Here is a 19,998-nt window from a genome sequence, read left to right on the forward strand (position 1 = left end):
AGAGTTACCCCGACCCCTGCGCTGGTGAGATTGTAGTCTTTGAAGATTATTTCAAGAGGGGATTTGGGGTTCCAGTTCATCCTTTCCTTCAAGGTATACTTCTTTACTATGAGATCGGGATCTGCAACCTGCACCCGAACTCTATTCTTCTTGTCTCCACCTTCATTCATTTGTGCGAGGCCTATGTTGGGATAGAGCCGCACTTCAATCTCTTCCGTTACCTATTCTGTTCGAGGAAGAAGGGAGCAGTTGGAGGCTCCAAGATTGCAGTTGGAGTATACCTCAATCTTCGCGACGGGATGAAGAACCGTTACCTCAGCTGCCCATGGAACACCTCCCTCATCGAGTGGTACAAGAGGTGGTTCTACATCAGGGAGGAGCCGGGCAGCGCCACATTCTGCGACGTTGGCTACATTCCCGAGAAGAGGGTCAGCTGGACAGATCGGCTAGAGTACAATAGTCAGGTGTCAGAGTTGATGAGTCTGATCGACTGGTCCTGCCTGGATGGACCAGGGGTGGTCAGGAATTTCCTCGCCTGACGAGTGATGCCCTATTAGAGAAGGGTGCACGCCGCATATGAGTACCAAGGCGGGCAGGATTCGACCAGGCTTCGCCCAGACAACCTTGAGAAACTAGAGATCTAGCAAAGAATTAACGAGCTGTTCAACTTAGGCGACAGCAGCTTCGTAAGAAGCGACAACCAAATGCATGCCTATAAGCTGGGTCGGCCAGCTCCCAAGGTAATTGTAGTCTGTTTAGAATGTTCCAAAGGCGTGACATTCTTATACTAATTACTTGTCGTACGTTTTGTTGTAGATTGGAGACGTGGACCGAGCAATAGTGTACGTGTCCCTGGCGCCCGGTATGGAGCCTCCGGCCGGGGCGGATCCTCCAACGGTCAACGCTGCTCGATGTGACCAATACACCAGCAGTGACGAGGAGGGGAGCCGTCCAGCGCCGACCACCAATGACAGGGTGGCCAGCAAGAGGCCAATGGCTGCTGAGCCATCTGCAGTAGAGGCAGTGCCAGCAGCTGCAGGTCCCATAATGGGCCAGGGGTCGACCTCGGACACTCGAGCGCCCAAGCGGCGCCGACTTATCAGAATTGTTGATGATGACAACGAGGAAGAAGAGGCGGCCCCAACTTTGGTCCGCAGACCCCGCAGCCGCCCGGATGTCGCCCCGAGCGACGGAGGTTGGGTTGCCGGAGATCCGCCTGCCGCTCACGTTGAGCAGGCGCGACCAGGGGCGGCCGAGACAGCAGCGACGACCGGGAGAGCTAGGAGATGGTTCTTCACGGCGGCGCACCGAAGCTCCGATCTGTAAGTTCATCAAGAAAAGTCTCTTCGCTCTCTCTTTTTTACGAAGTTTGATGTCGGTATTGTAATTTGCATTAACTCTTCTTTGTAGTGCTACCTCGGATGTTGATCCTGGCAATGTTGCGGGCTCGAGGACAACTGAGCCAGCAGCTGCCGATCATAATGCCGCAGAACAGACCGTTCGCGAGCAGCCCGTGGAGCAGCCCGCCGTTGTGGCTGTGGTGGAGGTCGCCGAGGAGAACCCGACCCAAGACAAGGCCAGGGCGAGCACTCCGACAAGGGGCGATGAGACCGTAGGGACACCTCCCCCGAGCAGCATGGTGGAGGAGGAAGACAAGGTGCCGTCCCCTTCTCCGGCTGAAGAAGGGAGGGCCCCAACTCCAGCCCCAGCGGAGGCTTCCATGCTGGAGGGCTCCCCTAGCCGGGGTAAGGGTCCTATGTGTTGATATTTGGTAACGCAATTAGAAAATGATCCGCAAGCGCACGGATATCGGTGAGCATTTCACCCGGGAGGTTTTCCAGAGTATCGTATTTATATTTTTACCACTGGGAGAAAGGGTGCATCTGACTAACCAAATCTATTGCTACTATCCCTTTAGGCTACAAAGAATGTCTCTCGATGTGAGTGATGTATAGAGAAGACTGCAACCGTAGTCTCGTTCTAATCTTGGTAAGGATGATCTACTGTTCTATTGGGGAGGCTCACGGAATCTAGACAACACAAAGGATGTTCGACCCGCACCTATAAACCTACCCGTCCTGCTAACGAGATGTGATCTGCAAAGGTAACTCGGAAATGTCACGTTCCTCGCTACTACCACGGTCCAGCTAGTCAGGGGATATCTATGAGTACCCTAGCCTAAACACCACGTTTACGCTAGCAAGTGATTACTCTAATACTCAACCGGAAGAGGATTAAAGTAAACTCATAAACCAAAGAACAATAAAACAAGAACTTACTAGTATTAGAAGTCGAATTACTGAAGAATCTTAGAAGCAAGCCTCGGGTTAGGAGACTTGATCCCGTAGGTACAACTCGGAGTAGACACCGACAGGCCGGCCTTCCTCCGATCCACACCTCCACTCTATCTCTCTCAATCTAGTAGAAACTAGAAGATCTATTTCTACTTTACATTGGATGCTAAGCCTAAAAAGAAATATTATTTAGAGAAGAGGTTTTCCTTCGAGGGCACCCCTCAATCTCTATGATAATTTCTTGTCTTCTCCAGGGGCCAGGGGCCTTGCTTATATAGTCCTCCTCCTCTGTGCGTTTTTGGTTCAGCAGGCGATGTGGTACTAAACTTTCCACCATATCTCATTAAAATGCACATAGGCCTTAATGGACCAAAATCTGATTTGGGCCTAATTAATCCCGCAGCTCTTTTATGTGGAGTCCTTCTTTTATTAATATCTTTTGATTCCAAACTCCAAATATAGCAAGTAATATATGCATTTCGATCAGCTCGACGAGATTTTTGCAATGGTGTACTCCATTCTGTGATTGGTGGAAACACCTGGGTGGGCGCCCAATGGGGGTGGGCGGGCGCCCTGCCCCCGGGCCCGTTTGCCTTCTCGTTCGTTCCCGTGGCTTCTGGAGTCTTCTAGATGATAGAAAATTGTGCGGCACATTAATATCTCTATGTAATTCCGACGTGTGGGCCTTTCTTCCATATTTCCTGATAACCCCCTGTAGAAATAGACAAACACCAAAACTCGTGGAATTCTGTCAGATAAAACCCTAAGTCTGGATGTTGGTTGCATTTGGATCCTTTTTTTTATTTATTTGATGATTATATTTGGTACTTAAGGACCGTCAACAACTCCCCCAAGCTTACCTCTTGCTCGTCCCTGAGCAAGGATGGACTCAAGAGTTTCTGCAGTGGTTTTATGCCTTAAAGGTACACATGCATTCAAGCAAGATCTCATCTCTGTGTTAAGACTTAAAACTTACTCATTTTACCTTTCACCATGGGGCTTGTAACCGTCACTTGTGTCTTGAGCAGTTAAAAGATAGAACGGTCAAGTCAAGCGCCATGTCTCTTATTCTTGATCAGCTATAGCTCTGGAGTTTTTGTAGATTTTCAAATAAAACTCAGAGTTTCCTTATATGATTCTCTCAAATCTCTCTTTTGTGGTATTTCTGGATCCTTACCAAGGCAGTAATGGTATATGCCTTCTCTCAAAGTATGTGGTATTTTTGGTATAATGCATAGTGATATTGCCTTCTCTCTCACCCTACTCTAATAAGGTTCTGATATGTGGAGCTCATAGGTGGAAGACAGCTAATACATACTTACAAGACATTTATTGCATAGTCAAACCATGGATCCAGAGAAACAAGTCAATAAGTCAAATCAAGATGTGCATGTGTGGCGAATGAATGGTGTATGGTGATGATGGTGATAATGATGGTGAAAGTCTAATTCTACTTTTGCTCTTTTGAGGGGATACATACCTTTCTTGCACTTTGAAGCTTTTTTGGGGAGAATGAGATGCTCTATATTTTCTTTTTCTTTCCTCTCAGGCGGGTATCTTGTACCCCTAATTCTACTGCCGGACACTTGTCCATTTTTACCTCTCGTCTCACTTTTTTTTTTCTTTCGAGGTTCCGGGCACTTGCCCCTTTTTATTTCCTCGTATTTTTCCTCGTATTATTATTATTATTATTTTTTTCTTTTTTTTTAGAGCACTCATCTCCTGAAAGAATGTAGCAAGTGGTAGTAACCAAAATAACTGGAGCATTTATTTCACAGGGAATAACAGAGATAGGAAAATATTTTTGGCTATTCTCTCCTGGATAGGAGTAGAATACTTTTGGGTGGATATATGTGGATGGTACTTCCGGAGTAGAAGTAGCATGTATGAGTGAACGTGCAAGTGAATCTTGATTTTAACCACATGACAAGCTCCTAAGGGTATACACAGCTTGACCACACTCAATGCTCATAAGCAGTAAAAAGTAAATGTGTGGCTCAAAGTCTAATAAGCATGTATATATGGCTGTGGTAGGAATTTAAACTCTCATCATATAGGAACTCATCATGTGTTATTTTAAAGATTTTTTCAAAGATAAAATTCTCTAGAATTCTAGCATCTCTAGGAACAGATAAACAGCAGCTCAACCTTCCCATATCATATCCGTTAACGACTTAGACTTTAGATCAAGTACTCTTCCCACAAGTTCAAGTTTAGAGCAAATCTTACTTCATAACAGTCATGCCTAAACTTGAGAGAGATTTCAATTTTAAGAACTAGTCATGGCAGAGCAACTATTCATCATTTCCATGAGAGAGCTTATCATGAGGGTTCATAGCAAATTTTCTTTATTTATTTATTTAGCAAACTAAGCAAAGATATATATATAAAAGCACAAAATCTTTATTTGGGTTTTTTATAGTTTGTGTATTTTAATATTCTAACATAATATAAGTATAAAGATAGGTAGAAATACTTAGCGAGACAAATGGGGGTGCTCTCCCCCAAGCTGAATTTTGACGTAATTTCTTCTGATGTAGCTAGCAGGTGATGGAGGTGTATTTGAAAGTCGACAGCACCCCGACAGCGATTAGGATGTCCTCCGTCTGCTAGTCTTCTTTGATCCTTGAATTCTGTGGAGCTCAAATAGACAACAAAGCTTTGTGGAACTGGTTAAGTGTTAGCATAAATATCTAGCCTTTATCATGTTGAGCCTCCTCAATATTACTTATTTAGCAGGATCATGCACTTATTATTTTTATATTTTTATTGTAAGATGAAAACTTATTTATTTTATTTTTATGCCACCACAGTAAATGTACTTATGGGTTTTATGCCATGAGCATACTCACATGGGGCTTACTATTTTTTAACATTTATTTTCTTTTCAAGATAGCATGAACCTGATTAACTAAGCAAACTATTGAATGGAAAAGGATAACTACCAAGTTTACCTCTTGGCAAGGCGTTCGGTATTTTTAAGTCCTCCGAACGGGACTCTACGTTTTCTTAGTCGTCCTGGGATTCGCTAGGTGGCGTAGTCGGTGATTCCGGCGGCGCCTCTTCGTCGTGTATAACTATCTTCTCTCTCCACACCTGACTCGGTGCTACGGTCTCCTCAAGACAGTTCTGTTCAAGCCGTATGTGTTCAGATCTTATCACTTCTCCTTCGTAGTCTACCCATCCGTCCTTGATGATCTGCCTCCTCTGGTTGCGGTTGCGTTGTCTTCTTGTCCTGACCTGCTTAGAATCTTCAACTATATAGTTAGAATTATTAAAGTAGTGGCGTACCTTCTCAGAGAGGAAGTGCATGTGGACTTCTCCGGTTCCAATATAGATGATGGCTTTGATAGTGTTGAGGAACGGTCTTCCAAGGATGGTGGGTGGATCATACTCGTCTTCTCCCATGTCAATGACCTGAAAATTTTCTGGAGCTGAATGTATGCTGGTTGTAGGAGCATGGTTCCATGCAGGAGCTGATAAGTGACTGCGGCCATTATGTTGACATCAGATCCGGTGTCGTAGAGTGTCTTCTAAAAAGAGTATCTGTTGATTGTGCACTCAATACTTGGAACACCAGGGTTGTCCTTCTTGACCAGGAATGGCGACTTGAGTCGACGATCTTGACCTCTTTGAACTGCAGTGACCATCTTAGCTGACTCAGTCCACATTTGCTTGTTCCTGTTCCTCCTGTTGGTCCTCTTCCTTGGCTCATGTCGGGTTTGCTCTGATGCTTGTGTAGTCTTGTTCTTGAAGGAAAGTCTCCTTCTTCCCCTTGATGTAGAGACTGATCTTGGCAGCATTAGCGTAGATGACTGCTCTGGTGTTTAGGAATGGCCTCCCTAAGATGATGGGTGCCCTCTCCTCAGTACCAGTCTCTATCACCACGAAGTTTGTTGGAGCGTACAAGGTACCAACTCGGACACAAAGGTTCTTCAATATTTCCTTTGGGAAACTAAGTGTCTGATCTCTATTGTGTTTGTGCTCGTAGATCCCGGTTCTTCACTTAGTGGAATCTGGGAGTTGTAAAACTCCTCCATGTTTTGTTTGAAGTGTACCTATTCATGGAGACAAGGCAGAGATCAAGTGCATGGGCCCTGTTGGTGGAAAACACCAACAGAACCAAAAGTGTATTTGTTCTTCTCTAACCTTAAGCATAGTGAGCAAGGCAAAGTTGATGGATCATGAGTGTAGCATTTAAAACATTTGTTAGATCAGATGGCTCAACCTAATGGAAAGATAATCTATCTATATTTATGTTTTGTTTATATCTTCCAAAGATTGAATGTGCAATACTTTAGCTTATATGATTAGGAGTGTGGGATCACGAAGGTAGTACTAAGAACAAAGATTAAAGGACTAAACATGTTGAATTAATTAAGTTGGTTAATTTGGAGTTACAGATCATACATGTTTGTCTCTTTATTTTATGTGAACGCCAAAACCAAGGAGAAACTTATAAAAGCGACAATCAAGTACTTTAAGATGTTATTGAAGAGTGATGGTATAGTATCACCTTGTGGAAGCTTTCCTTTCTTAGCGGTTGTGCATCGTGTTTGTGGCACCCTCCATGAATCATCTCTTATGAGCTACGTCTTTCTTGTGTAAATTGTTAAACTTCATGTGTCACTTTCTTCATCTCCAATGTGAGTTTATCTCAGGACTTCCCAGGTTGATATTGAAAGTTCTCCTGCAGGGGTTAGTCCCACAAAATATACCAATATCTACTCAAGCAGTTTTTAGTTCAGTAACCAAACTAGACTCCATGTCTAATCAGATTAAGGAAGGCTATTTAACCTAAGCACCACGCTTAATTTAAATGCCATTGGAAGTGTGTCCAGTACTTCCAAACTAACACTTACTAGGATAAACAAAGGTAGCATGATGGCTTTTATAGAGATCTACTCAAGTGGAGATGAAGTAGTGTGATTAGTATTTAACAAATTGAGCATGTCTCAAAGGTAAGGACAACCAACATAGCAGCATGGCAAAGGATGTTTTATGTAAAGTACTCCCCCAAGCTTGAATTTTTGCAAAATTCAAGATTGGATGAATTTAATTTAATGTTGCATGATGATTGGTTGGGCATACCTTGTGCTTGTCATTCCTCGGATCTTCTTGCTCCAATCCTAGAAAGGTTAGTGACACGAATACCCGAAGGAATATTTCTACAATTATCTTTATATGCTCAATACACAAGGCAATGTTGCAAATAATTAAAAGTTCATGTTATGATCTGATAACTGCTTGTTTTAGGACACTAAGCTTGTCCTTGGGAAACCATCAATTAACTCAGCGAGATCTGCAATATTTATTATAGACATATGCATCGACAACCGCTCTTTTAAAGTTTTTATAAATAGAAAAGAAGAGAGGGTTGGAGATCTCAAATGTGGTAATGTTGGAGAGACTAATTGATTGGGGAGATGTTGCATATGAGCATGGACTTGGTGAGGTATTTATGAAATAACTTCCATGCTCACTGTTGTTTCTCTCATTCTCAAACTCCAAGGATGATTCTTCATGAATGCTTAAAATTCCTCTAGGATTGTCTCTCAAGTTTGTTTTATCTATCCATTCAATGGTGATAGCACATGGATTTTTAATGCCCTCTAGCCATCGATGTTGCTCTTCTCGATCCTCCTTCTTATGCATGGGATGTCTAGAGAGATTCATAGGATTATCGGGAGGTTCAAGAGAAAGAGCACAGTAGAATTTATTAAACTCTAGGATGGATTGGATAGCCGAATTATGGGATTGAAATGTTTGGAAATCGGTTATTGAAACTTCCTCTTCTTGTATGGGAGATGATTCCTTCTCTATCTCTAAGATTTTTCTATGAAGACTAGTACAAGAAGGATGTCCACGAATGAAGACATACCTTCCTTTACTAATAGATAAAGAAAGAAGGACTCTACCAAAGGTTATATGATTAAGACCAATGTGAAAATATTTAGGAAAAACATGGTCTTGTAGGGCTAGGTCTAAACCAGAATTTATAGAAAGATTAACAGATTCCCTAGGTGTAGCTAAAAGTGCATTATCTTCTTGATTAAAAGATAGGACCTCGGCTATAGAAAAGGGTTGGTTTTGACCTATTGCAATCAACTCCGGACACAAATCATAATTAGGGGCAGGACGTGTTGACTCCCATGGTCTATGGCTGGTCTCCGAAGGTGCAAAGAATACAATAATAGGTATGGAATTTGAGTTATCCATAAAGATAAAAATAAATAGATAAAAGAATAAAAGTATAAAAGTATAATACAAGATAATAGCAAGATTCAAAGTTATCTCAGCAAACCGTCTTTCTCCCCGGCAACGGCGCCAGAAATGCTTGTTGATATTTGGTAACGCAATTAGAAAATGATCCGCAAGCGCACGGATATCGATGAGCATTTCACCCGGGAGGTTTTCCAGAGTATCGTATTTATATTTTTACCACTGGGAGAAAGGGTGCATCCGACTAACCAAATCTATTGCTACTATCCCTTTAGGCTACAAAGAATGTCTCTCGATGTGAGTGATGTATAGAGAAGACTGCAACCTTAGTCTCGTTCTAACCTTGGTAAGGATGATCTACTGTTCTATTGGGGAGGCTCACGGAATCTAGACAACACAAAGGATGTTCGACCCGCACCTATAAACCTACCCGTCCTGCTAACGAGATGTGATGTGCAAAGGTAACTCGGAAATGTCACGTTCCTCGCTACTACCACGGTCCAGCTAGTCAGGGGATATCTATGAGTACCCTAGCCTAAACACCACGTTTACGCTAGCAAGTGATTACTCTAATACTCAACCGGAAGAGGATTAAAGTAAACTCATAAACCAAAGAACAATAAAACAAGAACTTACTAGTATTAGAAGTCGAATTACTGAAGAATCTTAGAAGTAAGCCTCGGGTTAGGAGACTTGATCCCGTAGGTACAACTCGGAGTAGACACCGACAGGCCGGCCTTCCTCCGATCCACACCTCCACTCTATCTCTCTCAATCTAGTAGAAACTAGAAGATCTATTTCTACTTTACATTGGATGCTAAGCCTAAAAAGAAATATTATTTAGAGAAGAGGTTTTCCTTCGAGGGCACCCCTCAATCTCTATGATAATTTCTTGTCTTCTCCAGGGGCCAGGGGCCTTGCTTATATAGTCCTCCTCCTCTGTGCGTTTTTGGTTCAGCAGGCGATGTGGTACTAAACTTTCCACCATATCTCATTAAAATGCACATAGGCCTTAATGGACAAAAATCTGATTTGGGCCCAATTAATCCCGCAGCTCTTTTATGTGGAGTCCTTCTTTTATTAATATCTTTTGATTCCAAACTCCAAATATAGCAAGTAATATATGCATTTCGATCAGCTCGACGAGATCTTTGCAATGGTGTACTCCATTCTGTGATCGGTGGAAACACCTGGGCGGGCGCCCAAGGGGGGTGGGCGGGCGCCCTGCCCCCGGGCCCGTTTGCCTTCTCGTTCGTTCCCGTGGCTTCTGGAGTCTTCTAGATGATAGAAAATTGTGCGGCACATTAATATCTCTATGTAATCCCGACGTGTGGGCCTTTCTTCCATATTTCCTGATAACCCTCTGCAGAAATAGACAAACACCAAAACTCATGGAATTCTGTCAGATAAAACCCTAAGTCTGGATGTTGGTTGCATTTGGATCCTTTTCTTTATTTATTTGATGATTATATTTGGTACTTAAGGACCGTCAACACTATGATACCCGTTACCGTGGCTAGGTGTAGCACAGAGGGCGAGGAGGCCCAGGCGGCCTCCGATGACAAAGTGGAGGAAATCTAGGGGCGTCCCCATGATGGTTGCCAACACATTTACATATGGCGCCATCGTGGGGACCACTGGGCCGGCCACGAGGAGATCGCCGAGACTGAGGAGGCGGAGAGGGTGGAGCACGCTGCCAAGCCGCTCGTCAATGAAGTTAAGGTGAGCGGTCGTATGCTCTGCTGTAGTGTATATATATATACCATGGTTTGTTCATTGTGTGGTATGCTTGATTTCCGCAGGACGCCATGAAAACGGCGAAGTACCGGAAAAGGTGCTTCGACCAAATTGAGGGCGTGGTCACTGAGAACAAGGCCCTGACCGCAGAGGTGGACCGCCTTCGGATAGAGGCCGAAAGGGAGGCGGCCGAGAAGGCGGCTCAGGAAGGGCGTCTGCTGGACCTGACTCGGCGACTAGCCGATAAGGACCGTGAGAAAAGGGGTAAGTCAAGTGATCTGAGCAGTTGCAGTTAACCGCGTGGTCGGTTTTGATGACAAACAATTATTGCTTCAGGTCTGGAGGAGGAGATTGAGCATCTCCAAAAAGAGAGGGACCAGCTCGACCAGGAGCGTGCCTGTGCGCTGGAAAGCGAGCACGAGGTTGGCGAGGAGCTGAAGACCAGGAGTCGGGAGCTGGCCGGTAAGATCTGTTTGTCCTTTTCGACCACCAAGTTCTTTTTTTATATTGCCATAGTATTTTGCTGACTGTTTGCTTTCTTTTTTCCTTGGAATTGGTCATAGTGCTCAAGGCCAACGCCAAGAAGCACGTCGAGGACCTGGTCAAAGACTGGGACTCCTGGAAGACGAATTGCATAAAGCTCTGGAAAGGAGTTGCTCCGGTGCTAGATCTGATCAGCCCCGAGCTTCCCGAGGACCAGCCCCGCGCACCGAGGCTGACCCTAGTCAAGAAGGCACAACATGCGTGGGGCTGGCTTCAGTAGTTCATCAAGGATGCCGAGGAGTTTGTTGGGGCGTATGTCCTTAGCATGGTGCGCGCCCACTACCCCCTGGTCGACCTATCTCGGCTGGAAAGGGGGTACCCCAAGGAGGTCGGTCCGAAGGAGGCGGATGACCTTCGTGTCGGCCTGCTCGACCTATCGTCGACTGTGATCGGCGATATAAACCTTTGCGGGACATCCACCCCACTGAGCAGCCAGGGTTAGATAGGTCGGCCTGCGGTATCGACCAGCCAGGCACCGGTGGCCCCGACCCCTTCGACGGCGCAAGATACCCGTGCGGGCGAGCAACCCGAGCAGTAGGTTCGTAGAGTAGTCTATAGAGATAGACTAGAGACCGCCCAGAGGGGTGTTTACTGTAAACTTTGTTTGTAAAGTTTGTAATAAAGTCTGAATTTGAGAACCATGGTTTTAAGCGTTGTAAATAAGTTTTTTGAGTGATATATCACTGAATCGTGTCGAGTACTCTTGAGTGTTTTCGTTGCATGACTTGTCAAGGAAAGGTGTTGACCGTACTTGTCGAATATTTTGCATATGTAGAAATATACGGGAAAAAAGACAAACTTTATTATTATTCATTAGAAAAGAGATACATGTGTTGGCGTTTCTTAGCGAAACTATTAAAGATAGAGTTTTAGTCCATCCTTAATAATAACACTAGAAATGTTGTTGGCATATCCTAACCACCATCACTTCAGAAAGATAAACCAAGGCCTTTTACGGCGCTGGCCTAGGCAGTGCAGTCTGGTACTGATGATTAGAATTGCCAGATTGGCCTTCCTAACCATCCTAACTTATGATATACAAAGTTGTGGCCCAGCGCCGTGTGGGTGCACAAGGATTACAATCTTAAGTAAAGGTACTTAGGTACGCCAATCGATAGCTCAGTTATGGGAATAAATTACTCTGCAAGCGCACAGAACTATCATTGTAGCATTTCAACCCGTGAGTATTCAAGGGTGTCGTATTTATAATTTCCCGTAGGAAGGCATTGTGAACGCATCTAGCTTTGGTTATAAACATGATTACTTATTGAAATGCATGGTAGACATAGTATAAACAGTGGTAAGTATGTAGTTGATTTGATAGCGGACACACATCGGAGCAACCTCAAGGAATAAAGGGAAAACAAAGAATAAAAGAACAACTACGCGAGCAGTCATGGTCGTATACAAGTTATACAACAGATCTGTTAGCAGGTCATCTAGCTAATAAGAACAAGTTAGAGCTGAGTCTGAGATAATGGGGAGATCTCCATAGCTGGTCTGCCAGCAAATAGAGACTTTAAATGACTCCTACCGAATATCCGAACATGGGGGAATACGAAGGATGACAGGGCTGTCACCACCCTGCCACCTACCCCTCTGCCCGTGGGATACCCGCATATCCTCGGGTCTCCGCATACCCAAGCACCATGCCCGTGTACTTGGAAACACCCCCTAGCCTCCCGGGACCCCAACCCTTCAGATTGACAGGCTCGGCTAAGGGTGACCATTACAGCCCAGAGAACCATTATCTCATCCCTAGTTCTTCCTCTATTCATATTAACTTGATGAACGATGAAGAACTGTGATGAACATATCAAGAATATAGAGCTAGAACTATGAACTAGCTCATAAACTATAATCATGATATGAACAAGACTATACTCTAGATCAAAAGCATAATTGTATAAAGAATATAAGAACTTGCTCATGGAGGAAGGCATAATTGTATTCATACCAAGACACTCTTGATCCTCCAAGGAGACAAGCTCTCCTTGCTAGCTTTGCCTTGCTCTACTACTAGTACTAAACTAAAGAGAACAAGTGTATAATGTGAGGTGTGTTGCTCCAAATGATGGTGTGTGTTACAAATGAGAGGGGAGCCATCTATTTATAGCTCAACTAGGACGGTTTGTGGGATCTAAATATAGTAGTAGGTGAAACCGTCCTATGCATGCCGCCATGCAACCGCCAGAAGAAGGTGGGGCCGGGGAACCGCCACCAGGGTTGCGCCCGCAACCTGGGTGGGCCCTCCTGGCCACCACCTTCGCATGGTCGGTTGTGCTCTGGGCCCTGATCCTCCTCGTGGTTACGAATGAGTCCAGTTTATCTTTTGTGGGCTTTTCTAAATACGAATTCTTGCATTGCGCATTTCTTGTATCTTTTGCACTTTTCCACGTGTCATACCTGAAAATAGCATATATACCAAAACTCATGGAAAGATTAGATCAAAGCCCTATTTTCTATTTATTTTTATTTATAAAAAGATATTTATTTTTATATAATAAGCATCGCCAACAACTCCCCCACACTTGGTCCTTTGCTCGTCCTCGAGTGAAGACACTTAGGACCAAATGGGTTCATCATCCTTGTCAAAGAGCCTGCATACAGGTTATTCCAAGCTTCACCTGGGTTTGTGAACTTCAAAGTGTCTACCACATAAATCTTTGGTGATTGAAATATGGAATAACCTGGATGCAAGTCCTCTTGACTTTGCTCTTACTTAAGACACTTGGGTTTTTGTAAGTTTTTGAAATAAAAACATGGCTTGTGATTCCTTGAATGATTCTCTCAAATCGCTCATATGTGTAAGTGGTTCCTTACCAAGGCATAGAAGATTGATGCCTTCTTATGATCTTCCTACCTCTAAATGCTTTATCTAGATTTTTGGGTAGGTATAAAAGGTGGGCATACTTGCAGCACATATGTTGCGAAGTCAAAAACCGGACCACTAGGAGATACAAGCCTTACGCCTTGATTGAGATTATGCAAGTTTGTGGAAATTGTTTGTGGAATTGATGGAAATCCTAATTCTAAATATTTTTGGTCACTCCTTTTTGCATCATGACTCTCTTTTATTTTGAAGGATAAAAGAGAGAGAGAGAGAGAGGAAAACATATGGGCTCTATCTTTTGTATATTTTTCCCTCTTTTCTTTTTTTTCATGACGGGGACGTTTGATTTTTTTTTCTTTCTTTCCCATCTATGCCTCTTTGGTTTTTTTCTTTGATTTTTTTTTCAACTATAGCCCATATGTCTTGATGAATGGAATAAGAGAAATTTAAAGAGATGTCATGAGGACAAAAAGTAAGGAGTGAATTTGGGGATGCGCAAATCTCAGGATGAGAGTTTGGCATTTTTATTTGGTGGAAAGCTAAGACACAACTCTCAGGATAAGAGTTGGCAAAATTTTTGGTGGATGGAAGGGTGCATGTTGTGCGCGACTTCTTAGTGTAAGAGTCGGCTTTATTTGGTGGGTGTAAGTGAATCACTAATCATGGGCGTAAGACTATAATCTCGCTTGGGTGACAACAATTTGACAAAGCTCAACATACTACAAGCAGCATATGACTGAAGGTTTCATCATGATCAAAGTATATTTGGCGTTGGTAGGTGAAAGCTTAAAACCATTAAAGGAAACTTGCCATGTGTAACTTTTGTTTTTGATAAAATAAATCCCAAGTACTTTGTAAGAACTTAGCAAGAATCATGTCATCCTACTATATCACATATGTCAATTACTTAGATAAAGTGGGGTCCCTACTACAAGTGTTCATAACATCAAGGATATTAGCAAGGATTAAACCATATGCAAAGCAAATTTGAAACTAGGAGACATGTTAAATGGAGTTTGAAGGTAACGATATTTTAAATATTTTATTTTCAAAAAAACTTTTTAGAAGGGGGAGAAGGTTGTGCAAACTGAGTTCTCGAAGATTCCCTCCCCCACACTTGTTTTCTTCTCTGTCATGGTTAGTCATAATATATAAAGAAAACAAGTGCTCGTGATAACTCAGAAATATTATTGATAACTTTGAAAAGGCACATTACATTATTGAAGGGAAATAAATTAAGCAACAAAGAAGATCATGCTTGTGCCTAAACAAAGAGAAGCGTGCAGCAGATGTGGTCTAAAGATTTTTCCACGAGGCGATGAACACCTAGGTTTTCAGCGACCTTCCTCAGCTTATTGTTGAACCTGAAACGAAACCTATTGATATCGTCGCTGAGGTTCCTAATCTCAGTATGCTTCTCTTCTAGGTCGTCTTCTAAAACCCTTAGGACAGAGCGAAGGCTAGCTTGCTCGGATTTAAGATCAGCGAGGATACTAGGATCATCCTCCTCATCGCTGCTCTCGTACTGTCCTGCACGACGCTTGATGGATGGCCGGGGCAAATGCCTCCTAATCCTAGGAAGAGCACTGGAGGATTCGGCCTTCTTGGATTTGCCAGCCTTCCGGCTACCAGCACGACTCCTAGATCCTTCACCACTAGGATTTTTCTTCTTGCGCTCTATGTTATTTGTGGTGGAACGGGCAGCAGTGGTTATGTTTGCGGCACTGTTGATGGGTGCTTTGTGGTTTGCTGGTAGGGCGGCCAAAGGATTTCTCTTTTCCTAATAGACTTTCTCCCGAGAAGAATTCTCTTGGTAGGGTGCTATATCTAGGTTTGCTACGGTCTTGGGTGCGTTGATCAGCGAGAGGGCGTAGCTAGCCATGATTAGCACTTGGGAATGGGAGAGCTTAGCAAACTTTTGCACAAGGGAGAAGAGAGAGTCTTGGTGTGAAGAAAAGAGAGAGCCATGGGCTGTTTAAATAGGTTCTACCGAGGTCATAAAAATAGAAACAAACTTGATCGTAGGCGGGGAATTGATATTTGAACAGAAAGGAAACTTTTCAAAAAAGATTGGGCCTAATTGGTCGGGCCAGGGTTGCGCCCGCGCCCTGGGTCCCACCAGTCAGCCCCTGTCTTTTTGGCAAGTTCTTTCTAGACAGAGTGGATTTCAATCCCACTTACGATCAATTTTGATTCGCAGCGTATCAGAGTGATAGTGTGTGTGAAAAGAGGAAAGAATTCAAAATTCACTCTATCTTGCATTTATGATAAAATATTTTCCATGATCATGAAGGATTTTGAATTCAAACAGCATGAAACATGGGGGCACTATGGTCATATCATAAATGCAGCAAGGCATTTTATTTTATTTATTCAAAAGAAAACAAAGATAAACTTTTACCTTTTCTTTACCTTACTTCCATCAGCGTGCCTCCATCTTTATATTATTAAGTATATATATATATTGAGACACATGTGATGGATAAGATTTATTTAAAACGTTTATTAGAAAACAAAAGGGATAAATACCGATTTACCTTCGGCAAGGGCTCATCTTTATAGTCCGTGGAGCCGGACTTTTCTCCCATCACTGTTTGCTTGATGATGGCTCATTCGTCTTGGGAGGAGGAGATGGTTGGACCTTCTTGGGCTTCCATTCTAGGTGGATCACCTTGGGCAGTGTGGCGGTTTGTTCAACTTTTCTTTTACCTTCCACACTGTCTTCTTTTGTGAGGATTTGGGGACTTCGTCCCTCTTTTCTTGGATTTCCTTTTCGGGAGCTTCTTTCTTTTTCTGCTCCTTTTTGTTCTTTTTAGGAGCCGCCTTTTGCTTTTGCTTTGGCTCCGCTTTTGTTTTGATATTTTTGATAAGTTTTTTAGAAGTTGGGGCTAGATCTCAACTTCCCTGATGCCTTGGGGATTTGGCCCTTAGCGGATGCATATCATGTTGCAGGATTCTTGACGGCGTGGCCTGAATTCGAACTTCTCTTCTTGGCCATTAATGTTGAAGCGGATTTCTCCGGCTCCCACATCAATTTGTGCTTTTGCCGTGCTCAAGGCCCAGGATTAGTGGTGTCTCCTTGGTGAGTTCCATATTTAACACCACAAAATCTACGGGGACGTAATATCCTCTGATCTTGACAGGGATGTCTTGGGCAATCCCTGCTGGGTACCGAACTGACGAGTCCACCAACTGGAGTGTCATGTTGGTTGGTTCCAAGTTGGTGAAGTTTAGCCTATCAAAGACTGATTTCGGCATTGTTGGGTATTCTTAACGCGGTATTGAAATAGGCAATTGCTCTTCTAAATAAATAATGAATAGGATCTGCAAGCGCACAGATTAATACCGATGCAGCATTTTAACCGGGAAGTATTCCAGGTATCGTTATTTATATTTTTACCACTGGAAAGGGATTAACAATCATCAATATTGATTACAGAATAGAATATAAGATTGAGTATCTATCATTGCATGTATAATTGAGAAAATTTATCTAACTCTTTCATACAGGGATAAGTGTCACATATAGGATATATGAAATAATGAATAGTGACAAAGATAATTAATCTCGTCTAGCCACATAATAAATATGATAAGCACCTCAATTAGATACTCTAGAAAGTCATTAGCATGGTATTAGAACGAACTACAAGAATATTCCCTAAGTTATTCTCAACTATATAGTCTAGCATTATCATAATTAGTGCAAGTATACTTAGCAATCATTGCGAGACAAGACTACGCCCATGCATAGTGATATTAGCAAGGTAAATGAGAAACATAGCAATCACTCCCCTGTAATAATATTGCTCTGCTAGCCCAATACACGAGAGGGGGACTATATAAGAATCAATGAAGCTGTCACTATCACGAACTACCCCACGATCTGGCATATTGGGTACAATCGCAGATAAATACGGTATAAGCACCACGCCTACACAATATCTACCATTTACCCATGGATCCGATGGATAAACGCTATACGATCCTAAGCATGTATATAGATCCAATCTAACTAAGCCAAGTACATAACTATGATAAACTAAGAACAATATAATCTTGAATATAAGCAAGTAGAGCAAAGTCATAAGCAATATATTGAAGTAGAACAAAGTCATATTCATAATATTGAAGAACAAAGATAATTAGAAGAACAATTAGAAGCACAATTAGAGAATTACCAAGAATCCTCTTGACAGATCCGGAAACCAATCGAAGATTGACTCCTTCTAGTTCTAATCCTATGTAGCTATGCTAATCTAGATGTCTAATTGATGTGGTGGCTCTAATCTTGATCAGAGGCTTCTTCTCCCTTGAGGAACAATGAATTAGGGTTGAGAGGCTCTCTCCTCCAGGGCACAGGGGGTCTAGTTTTATAGTCCCTTCAAATGAATATGGGCCGTTGGATCAAACCGACATTGATTGAATGGTTATCCTTGATCCTTTAGGTCGGTGGAGATCTCCCGAGAAATAGAGTCCTAATTGGACTCCAACAAAGGGCGGGCGCCCAGGGCAGGAGGGCGGGCGCCCTGCCTCTGGCCCCTTTCGGTCTCCGCTTGCTTCCCGTGGCTTCTGGAGTCTTCTAGATGTAAGATAATTGCACGGTATGTTAATATCTCTATGTAATCCCAACGTGTGGGCCTTTCTTCCGTATTTCCTGATAACCCCCTGCAGAAATAGACAAACACCAAAACTCGTGGAATTCTATCAGATAAAACCCTAAGTCTAGATGTCGATTTCATTTGGATCCTTTTCTTTATTTATTTGATAATTAAATTTGATACTTAAGGACCGTCAACAAACTCCCCCAAGCTTACCTCTTGCTCGTCCCTGAGCAAGGATATACTCAGTGATGGATTAGAAGTTGTTGTAATGCCTTTAAAAATTGACGGTACACATGCTTTTTAAATAAGATCTCATCTCTGAGTTAGAGTAAACTGTCAAGACTTAAAACTTACTTACTTTACCTTTCACCATGGGACTTGTAACCGTCACTTCTGTCTTGAGTGGTTAAAAGATAGAACAGTCTAGTCAAGTGCCTTGTCTCTTATTCTTGATCAGCTATAGCTCTGGAGTTTTTGCAGATTTTCAAATAAAACTCAGAGATTCCTTGTATGACTCTCTCATATCTCTCTTTTGTGGTATTTCTGGATCCTTACCAAGGCAGTGATGGTATATGCCTTTTCTCAAAATATGTAGTATTTGTGGTATACAGCATAGTGACATTACCTTCTCTCTCACCCTACTCTAATAAGGCTTTTATATCTGGAGCTCATAGGTGGGAGATAAAATATACATACTTTCAAGACATTTATTGTATAGTCAAACCATGGATCCAAAGAAACAAATCAATAAGTCAAATCAAGATGTCTAGCGAATGAATGGTGTATGGTGATGATGGTGATAACAATGGTGGAAGTCTAATTCTACTTTGCTCTTTTGAGGGGATACATACCTTCCTTGCTTTTTGAAATTTTGTGAGGAGAATGAGATGCTCTATATTCTTTTCTTCTCTCAGGTGGGTATCTTGTACCCCTAATTCTACTGTCGGACACTTGTCCATTTTTATCTCTCGTCTCACTTGTTCTTTTCTTTCGAGGTTCCGAGCACTTGCCTCTTTTTATTTCCTCGTATCTTTTTTCTTTCTTTTTTTAGAGCACTCATCTCTTGAGATAATATAGCAAGTGGTAGTAACAAGATAACTTGAGCATTTATTTCACAAGGGAAAAACAGAAATATTTTTGGCTATTCTCTCCCGGATTAGGAGTAGAATATTTTTGGGTGGTTCTGGAGATGGAAATGGATGGATATATGTGGATGGTACTTCCGGAGTGGAAGTAGCATATATGAGTGAACGTGCAAGTGAATCTTGATTTAACCACATGACAAGCTCCTAGGGGTCTACACAGCTTGACCACACTCAATGCTCATAAGCAGTAAATAGTAAATGTGTGGCTCAAAGTCTAGCAAGCATGTATATATGGCTGTGGTAGGAATTTAAAACTCTCATCATACAGAAACTCGTCATGCAATATTTTAAAGATTTTCAAAGATAAAATTCTCCAGAATTCTAGCATCTCTAGGAACAGATAAACAGCAGCTCAACCTTCCCATATCGTATCCGTTAACAACTTAGACTTCAGATCAAGTTTTCATCCCACAAGTTTAGGTCTAGAGCAAGCTTTAAATTATAACAGTTATGTCTAAACTTGAGAGAGAACTTAAAATGTGCAAATTAGGCAGAGCAACTATTCATCATATCCATGCTTGAGTTTTATTTAGATACAGATTAGCATAGCCACTTTATTTATTTATTAAACACACTAAGCAAAAGATATATATATAAGTATAAAAATCTTTATTTGGTTT

General features: G+C 42.4%; 1 protein-coding gene across 1 annotated transcript; it reads left to right on the forward strand.

Annotated features, from left to right (window-relative positions):
* On the forward strand, positions 705-11,016 carry LOC110435885 (skin secretory protein xP2-like). Its single transcript, XM_021461981.1, has 5 exons — positions 705-740; positions 817-1,322; positions 1,411-1,745; positions 10,590-10,715; positions 10,817-11,016. Exons 1-5 carry the CDS (start codon positions 705-707, stop codon positions 11,014-11,016), a joined length of 1,203 nt encoding a protein of 400 aa, XP_021317656.1.

The sequence above is a fragment of the Sorghum bicolor genome, chromosome 5 (genome assembly GCF_000003195.3).
Source record: "Sorghum bicolor cultivar BTx623 chromosome 5, Sorghum_bicolor_NCBIv3, whole genome shotgun sequence".
NCBI lineage: Eukaryota > Viridiplantae > Streptophyta > Magnoliopsida > Poales > Poaceae > Sorghum > Sorghum bicolor.

Coding starts and splice junctions, on each gene's coding strand:
- LOC110435885 (XM_021461981.1), top strand. CDS start 705: ATGCATGCCTATAAGCTGGGTCGGCCAGCTCCCAAG. Junction 1,323..1,410: donor GCGCACCGAAGCTCCGATCT/GTAAGTTCATCA, acceptor TCTTCTTTGTAG/TGCTACCTCGGATGTTGATC. Junction 1,746..10,589: donor GGAGGGCTCCCCTAGCCGGG/GTAAGGGTCCTA, acceptor TTATTGCTTCAG/GTCTGGAGGAGGAGATTGAG.